Here is an 8,459-nt window from a genome sequence, read left to right as displayed (position 1 = left end):
GTCTCGCCTACTTTATGGGGACAAATTGCAAGGTAAATCATTCAATTTTAGGGTGAAGGCTTGAGTCAGTGTTAGGGTAAGGTTCAGGCAGGGACTTGTGATGTGTAGAGTCAGGATAAGTCTCCAGGAAATTAATGTAAGTTAATGTAATGTCCCCAAACTTTTTTGTGCGTGTGCGTGTGCGAACCCTACAGCTCGACCCACAGAGGAAAAGAAGCTTCTGATGAAAGGTTCACTTTCTAAGATGGTTACAGCATGCTCTTTGTAGACCCTAATAATGAGCTCGTAAACATATCTGTGGTCTAATGCCATGAATGTCAGTATTACATCTGGGTCTTTCCACTTCTCTATGAGAGAATTGTACACATTGTATACACATTACTGAGGAATATCACATGTACAGCGGGGATTGGAATCCTTTTGATTCGAGGCCAGACTTTACTGAACAACTGTTTGGCGATAGTATCAGCTTTTTCAGAAGAGCAGGGTGAGTCTGCATTTTCGACAATCTGCTTCACCAAGTCCTCAATACACATTTCCACAGAAGAGTTGTATTTTTGAACCTCTCCAGCTGCCCTAAGGGCTGGATTCTGCAACGATTTGATCAAGTGATTTTTAATTGTATGAACCGTCACCCTGCGCATTAAGGGGTTCCTGTCATTCAGTAACTTTAACAAAGGTTTTTCTTTGCAAAGTGTTTGGAGCTCTTGGTAAATGGCCTTATTATCGAGACCTTTTAATTTTTTTTCATCTACATACAGGTCTTTGATGTTGACATCAGACACCACATTGTCAAAGAGCAGCTTGTGTAGTTTAGCTGAAGGTTTGTAGCGGGACGTTTTTTCAGCATGTGAGAGTACGCCATGAATAAGTGTGCTCACGTGCTCATTTTTGCCAGCATCATAAGATCTGCCAGTAACTCCAGATGATGATTTTTCTCCCGGTATTGGAAATATAATATCTTTAAATTCGTTCAAAAGTGTCTGGGAGATATTGTCAGTTTCTGGTAGCTGGTCTTCATCATCCTCTGTTTTTCCACACCATGCGAAAAACCTTGTAAGTAGGTTTCGCTTCTTTCGAAACAGGTGGTCTTTGAATATCGAAATCACCACTTGTTGGTACGGCGAAGGTACAGCCAACGCAATGATAACAAGGTTAGGTGTAATACCCAGTACCTTTGTAATGTCTTTGAAAATTGCCTTTGCAAGACTTTTGATCCTCTTTTTTTATATTTAGAGTTTCTTCTTTAAGTTGCGCCCACAGAGCTATGAAGAGACCCTGCTGAATCTCATCGGATGGCGACACATTGGCCTCTCTTCAGGCATGTGTGATTACTGCCTTTATGAGCTCTTTAACAAGCAACTGTTCCCCTGACAGTGGAGCTTCCACTGTCACATCATTACAAGGTGCAGAGGGCTCAGCCTCGCACACGTCACACTCTTTTGTGGAGTCCTTGGTGGGCTCAGGCACTGGTGCATCTTTTGGCCCCTCATGATTCAGTTGCTGGGTGCATGAATTGTGGCAACATGCACAGTGCTCCGATTTCTCCCCCAAGTTGACCTTGGCCGAAACCACCCTCACAGTCCTTGATCATTGCCATGAGTTCCGTTAAGCAGATGTGAATCACCGATGATGTAATGCTGCCAAGTGAACGCATGGTGTTTTCATGTGGGCACCCTGTTTTCAGTGCACCCCACTGTTCGTCTGTCATAGTAATAAAGAAGTCCCTAATTTTGTCTTTTATATTATCCCTGGAAGAATTCATGTTTATATTTTCAGGCGTTTTCTGCAAACTATTGTGTTTGGCTGTGAAACACTAATGCTTCTTACTAAACTGAACGGGTAACTAACAGTTTCACTCAGTAGGTGGCAGCAAACTACAAACAATGGTTGCATTTTACACTCATCCGTTTTCATTAGAGGCAGAACCCAGAAGCACATCCAGGTTTAGGTCTACTGCTTGGTGCTACACGAAGGCTCAACAGACCAAAACTTACATACATTTGGATAAATCCAAGTAAGAAGAAACCATGTCAGTGAACATCCATAACCAGACATGGATTAGCCTACACCTAAACCTACTGATATGTTCACTGACTTTTTCTCTTAGTCTGGAAATGGACTTAATCAACCCATTACTCAATTGAATTGATTATCATGACCCTCACTAATATCCACTTAATAAGTTAAAAGTGATGTGCAAAACCCATCAGCCAAAGTAGTATAAATATTTTAACTTTTAGCAAACCCAGCAGGTTATTTAAGTGATTTCACATCATATTTTCAAACGGCTTGTCCATTGTTAATATATCCCACATAAGAGAAGAGCAGTCATGGAGTTGTTGCTCCTCATGATTTTTAACTAGTCAAGCTATTTAATATTTTTGTCCAGCCAGTCACTCAGAACCCATTTTTGTCATGTTTGAGTCACTTATAGCCACCACCTTCAGCTCAGGAGGACGCTAACAAGTCGAATGACCTGATAGATGTTTGCTGAACATGGTGGTTAACATCAGCACCTACATTAAAACCAACACAAAGACCCTGTTTTGTGTGGGCTGCTCGATACCATGAAGGAAGACCTCTGAACATCTCAGTTTTTATACATCTTAATACATTCTCAATCATCCAGGTAAGTAAATCTCCAAAAGTTGATTCTGTTCATCTGGACGTAGCGTTTTCAGTGGGAGAAAGTTTTCGTCACTTAAACAAGTGACTGCTTCGGTCTCAGCTGACTGCAGCTTTCCCCAGTCTTATACAGTACATTTGCAAAATGACTGAAACCAGCTCACTGAAGGAATAATGGGCTGGGAGGTCAGTTCCTTAATCTTAATTATGCAAATTCTCATGACCACTGATCAAAGACCACTGATCAATGGCCATGAGTACCATTCTCAGAGAGTTGGGGAATGGCTGCAATCACAGCTTTGTAAGATGGCGAAAGATGTACCCTTAGGCCCCCTCCTCGATTCAGAGATGACCTCCTTGACTCCGCTTAAACCAGCGTTCCTCCCTATCCAGGATGTTACATCCTCATCATTGAAACAGTGTCCACTGCCCTGTAGGTGTAAATAGACTGCAGAGTCCTGGCCTGATGAGGTAACTCTTCTATTTATAAGATTGAGGAAACCTGCAGTCAGCTGAGACTGAAGAAGTCACTTGTATGAGTGACGAAACGTTTCTCCCACTGAAAATGATACATCCAGATGAACAGAATCAACTTTTGGACAGTTTTTAAACACAAACACACAAGCAAACAGTGTTTTATGTGCTGTCATCTGTACCGTTGCTTCAAATAGAAATGTTTAAAAATTCTATACAGATTCTGTGGCTGCGAAGCAAAAATAAACTCCCTCCGGGCAGAAGTGGCCATTTTTGTATGTGGGGAGAAAAAAAGAAGCGGCTTCCAGAGAGTGCTGCCCGAGGACAAATTCAGACAAAAGCACCACTGTCAGTGATTCAAAATGGGACAGACAACACTGGATTGTATGTCAGATTTACACAAATCCTCATAAGCATCAACGGGAGAGACGAATTCCAGTTTAACAAAATGTACATGTTTAAATTAATCACCCCTGAGTGTTTCTCAGTTTTTAGTAGATGATGAATGCAGACACAGTAAACAAACTCTTACTGCAAAACAACCATTTTATTGCAATACACAGGATTTCTTTCTTCTGCTGCGCTCGCTGCCTACCAGGCACATCGACACGGAGGAGACAGGCTGGCACCAGAACACCACAGGTCTGCCCCGAGATGAGTGTGAAAATGTGATTATCATCGAGCCCACCTGGACTTCAAGTAGGCCGCACGCTTGTCCAGAGTTCACTTTGTCTTCAAGCCGTTTTAATTTAAAACATAAACTGAGGCCTACCCCAAGCTAAAAGAAGGCAGATTATGTTCTCAGATGAGGCAAGCAATGAGGTCGAAGCAGAGAAAGTACCTGCACAATACATTCACATAAATCAAAATGGAATTTCTTTGAGGACACAGAAACATCTGGGGAGTAAACAGCTGTTTCAATTCCTAATCACAGATTGTGCTCTGTTGTACACGTTTTTAGTAAGGCATAATTAACAAAAAGGCTAGAGAGATGAAAGGATGCCAAGCTTATATCAGGCCTCAGTCACATGGATTGTTTCTTAAATTCTGAAATTAAGTGGTCATCCAATAAAGATCTGGCACTTCATAAATTAAACTGATGAGAGGCTGTGTTCACCCCAGAAAGCTCCCAAAAATTTGGGCAAATGTCTGCTGTGAAGTTTTTAGCCAAACCAAATTGCAGGTCAGTTTTAAATCTGAAAATTGTGCAAGTATGCCAAACTCTAAACAGTTCTTGAGATGCAGAAAAATTACACACAAAAATTAGATGATTGTGCCTCCAGACAAATTACTCTTACAAATGCTTGTAACACAAACGATGAAAACAGTAACTGCAAAGTTGAAACCAAACTGTGTTACAGCTAAAGTGATAAGGTGACAGCTAACCATTCAGCTGACTCATTGGTGATTGCAATGATTGCAGGTTTCATTATAGAAGAATATCAAGGAGAAGACAGATGGCAGGAAGTCAAAAACGAGGGATGAAAGTGCAAGATGTTGAGGACAACTTATGAGCACAGGCGTCAGGTGTGAACAACAACAATAACTGGGCTGTATTTAGGTGTACAGATCACATTCCATCAAAAGAGCAGTGTAGGAATGAGAGAAGATTAACAGGGGAGCACACAAAGAGGTTTATGGACACAAATTCGGAGAGGTGGCACGCTCAGCTGATCAGTAGAACACCACACTAGATTTTCCTCCAGGAGGGTTGAGGACCCTGTTGTGGGAGCGAGGCTTGGGTCCCAGGTGAGGCTCGTGGTTCTTCGGCGAAGTGTCATCAGGAAATGAGGAAGGTGTGGGTTCAGTCTCCGAGGGTGCCGAGACAGCAGCGGCAATGGCAGCGGGTGGCTCTTCCTTAGCTGGTGCATCGGCTGGGGGTGCAGTTTCTTCTTTCGCCTCAGGCTGGCTGGCTTTGGCTTCAGGAGCTTGAGGAACTGAAACAAACACACTGACATGTGATATCAAATTGGACACAGCCACCGTGACCCGACCCCCTGGTTTTTGCACTGTATGTGTTGTGTGTAGTGTGATGGACACCACCATGTTGATTTTTTGGATTCAGAAGTGATGATCATTAGACGAGAGCATGGAGTACCAAATTATAATCTAAAGCCAGAAAGCTTGAGTTCATGTAAGACACCACAAGCCCTGCCGTTTTCAAGTGCAGTTCACTAACTAACAGAGGAGGGGGAAATCACATATTTGTTACATTTGAGATCTAAGTGAAACTAGTAAGCTTTTTAAATTTAAAAAAAAGAATTGCAGAGATGGAGGATAGTTTATTGAGACTATCACATATTTTTATTGTTTGCATGAAGCTATATGCACTTAAGCAGTGGAAATGCACAGATGAGAGCATAAATAGACTCAATTTATTTTTCTCTCTCTTTAACTGAAGACTGATTAAAAGTTTAGGGTGTAAAACTTAGAAAACGGTACAATATGATTAAATCTGATCTGTCTGAACAGCAAGGCTTAGCAGAGGTAGTTTAATAGTATAATGCAAAGAAATTATACACAAAGAACATGTACAGTACTCACCTGGTGATTCAGGTTCAGGTCCCACACTTAGGTTGTCCTGTATTAAAAAAAACCAAAAAAACAAAACAGTAAAGATAAGGAAGAAAGAAAAAAACCCCCACAGGTGTTCTTGTTTCACTGCACACAGTTAAAATTGAAATTAATAATGTTAATGGGTTAATGTCAAATGGACATGAGAACAGGACAAGAAAGTGCAATTATTATACATGACTGCATACATTTCTTTAGTTTTAAAGGTCATAATGGTTATGTTTGCCACATTTTTTTTTACTTTTGCAAATAATCTGAATGACCCTCAGTACCTACAACTCAAAGGTTACCAATATCAGGACCTTTGTTGAGTCATTAAACAATGTGCTAAAGCTAGAGGTGGCTTCAGGCTTTCGTGCTGACTTAAACACACCTTTGCTGATTAGTAATCACAGACATCTACAATAACAGGCTGACATCAGCCAGGTTTGCAGTCACTATCTATGCAAATTAGAGATAATCTCTGAGGTTACCGTACCACCGGTCTCACTGGAGGCACAGACAGGTAGGTGTTAGGGTGGGGCTCAGTTAGTGTGTATTTATTAGAGATTATTATTGAAGTGCTGCCTGTCGCAAACCTATGTATTCCTCACTAAAGAGACTTTTTTTTTGCACAGGCTTGGAATAAAAATGTTCTGCAACTCATAAAATACAAGTCAAAAGGTACCTTTGGCTTATTTGGGTGGCTTCGGCTTGGACTTTGGGCAGGTCCCGTGCCTGCAGGCCCAAATATGTTGCTGGTTGGTCCACCTGGTGGCATGGGTCTCTGTGGTTGAGCAGCAGGCTCAGATTCACCAAATATTCCACTACTCTTTCCACCTATAAAAGATTAACCAACATACCATATAGTGACACGATCTTCTAAAATAATTCAGCAATGGTAAAAAAATAAAATGTAATTTCTGTGTCCATTTCATAAAGAGTCACTCTTCTGTACCGGATGTAGCACATTCCCAGTTTAGTTTTGCATACTGTGTGCACTTGCTAAATGGCAAGAATGTTCTGACCATTTCAGAGAAAAATATTTATGACCATCAGGGCAATCAAGTACCCTGAACTGTAAATAAACCCAGCTATACCAGAGTAATATGAGCAGGTGTATTATGTGCAGGCACAGAGAACAGCCAACATGTTTACAGTGGAAATTTAACATTGTAGTAATAGTTTTCACACTCTGAACATGGATTTGCAGAGACAGAAAAGCCAAAGCATCAGCCACCAGCAGGTTAATCTCACCTGGGGGATTGGAGCGTTTCGGTGCACTCTGGGCTTCCTCTGGTGGAGCAAAAACTTTGGAGGCCATCTTATTGGGTCTTTTTGATGCTGCAGAGTCCTCTTCATAGCCACCAAACAGATTGCTGGAGCCACCTCCAGGAGGCTGCAACACCCTACAGATTAACATACAAGTTAAATCTTTACATAAACAGAATGCGGATTCATGTTTACAGTCTACTGTTACTGTCATGTCTTACATTCAAAGACTTGTAGGAAACGTTAAGTAACCGGGCTATAAATATGTTAGCTGGGCCAACTGAGCTAAATAACAGGTTACTTGATTATAGACTCGGGAATGGCGCCATATACGCATGGAAACCATTGTCTGCTATAGATTATATCAGACAGACGCTTTACTTTCTTTCGTTATTGAAAGTTTGATCATTCTACTTGGGGGAGCTGATCCGGAAACTGGTGCTTTCGAGATTTAAAAAAGCACCCGAACCTCTTGCTATAAGGAAAGTGTGACCATAACGCCTCTGTTGGCGGATACAAAGAAGAGCCTTCCGAGGAGCATTTCACACTTCCGCAGGCGCAGTAGACAACGCCTGAATGGCTAGCTCGAAAGCTATCATGACTAACAAGTTTGCTAACTCAAACCACTGCAGCTCCACTTAAGCGTCCACCCAGACATTTAAGCTTTCTGAGAGCACTGCGTGTTCGAGATATGCTTAAAGAAATTAGTGGAAGGAGAAAAAAAAAAACCTACGAAGTTCTGACAGGCAACGTTATACTAAATTCTGGGCTGCTAACTGTCCGAGCTCCTGGCTGCAGTCGGAATAAAACGTTACTGGCGGCTCTTATTCGCACATAACCAAGCCGCGCAGCTGTTGTCTTTACCTTGAACTCGGTTTCGAACCACTATCCAACCCTTGAAACATGTTAGTCGAAGTCATGGTGGCTCTGTTTTGACCCTTCAAGTTTCCGAAGACAACTTATTCGTCAGTTTGCCAACTGGACGACGAGCGAGTTCCCCCCTCTGCCTGCGCGTGCCCGGCTCAACTCCGTAGTGAAGAATTTCGAGCCCACCCAACTATGACACAGAGGATTATAACTGGTCCTCTGCCAAGCTGAGGTGCGCTCGTTTCACTGCACCCAGACTCCCATTACGAGTGAAAGACTTTTGAGAAGCAACTGTGCATTGTTCCCGGAACAGCACTGAGGCTATAGTTTTCTTATTTAAATATGATTTACACAGCTGTTTAATTATGGCAATAGGTTATACACATCTTCTACAAAAGCAGGAAAGTTTCGCCTTGTGAGTCTCAAAAACGCGTTAAACAGTAGTAGACATGGACTAATTTCCACGTGTGCGCTTGTTTTATTCTTAAACAGATAAGTCTGAGATGATGATATCAACTCAAAACGTAGTGCTCAACACAGTTAATGTTTTGTTTCAGTTCTTCTTAGACATGTGGGGTTTTTTTATACTCCAATACAAAATTCAAGCGCATCCTCTGAGTTCCGCCTACTGAATTGTTCGTCAAGATGTCAATCATTTTTTGGGC

The 8,459-nt window shown here is 41.8% G+C and overlaps 1 protein-coding gene across 1 annotated transcript; it reads right to left on the bottom strand.

The window, feature by feature from the left end:
• Window positions 1-3,630: 3,630 nt before the first annotated feature.
• jpt2 (Jupiter microtubule associated homolog 2) lies at window positions 3,631-8,005 on the bottom strand. Its single transcript, XM_005750045.2, has 5 exons — window positions 7,792-8,005; window positions 6,913-7,064; window positions 6,344-6,495; window positions 5,647-5,683; window positions 3,631-5,039 (listed from the first exon to the last, which is right to left on the bottom strand). The coding sequence occupies exons 1-5, from the start codon at window positions 7,845-7,847 to the stop codon at window positions 4,777-4,779; spliced, it is 660 nt and encodes a 219-aa protein (XP_005750102.1). The 5' UTR covers window positions 7,848-8,005; the 3' UTR covers window positions 3,631-4,776.
• Between the last annotated feature and the right edge of the window lie 454 nt (window positions 8,006-8,459).

This window comes from Pundamilia nyererei, unplaced genomic scaffold (assembly GCF_000239375.1).
Source record: "Pundamilia nyererei isolate P.nyererei 1_Seehausen unplaced genomic scaffold, PunNye1.0 scaffold00261, whole genome shotgun sequence".
Classification (NCBI taxonomy): domain Eukaryota; kingdom Metazoa; phylum Chordata; class Actinopteri; order Cichliformes; family Cichlidae; genus Pundamilia; species Pundamilia nyererei.
This window is presented reverse-complemented; position numbering and strand designations above follow the sequence as displayed.

Bases quoted from the DNA above. Each gene is read 5' to 3' on its own strand.
- jpt2 (XM_005750045.2), bottom strand. From the start codon at position 7,847: ATGACTTCGACTAACATGTTTCAAGGGTTGGATAGTGGTTCGAAACCG. The intron at 5,684-6,343 runs GTACCTTTTGAC...TTTTTAATACAG, and splicing joins GCCACCCAAATAAGCCAAAG to GACAACCTAAGTGTGGGACC. The intron at 5,040-5,646 runs GTGAGTACTGTA...TGTTTGTTTCAG, and splicing joins ACCTGAACCTGAATCACCAG to TTCCTCAAGCTCCTGAAGCC.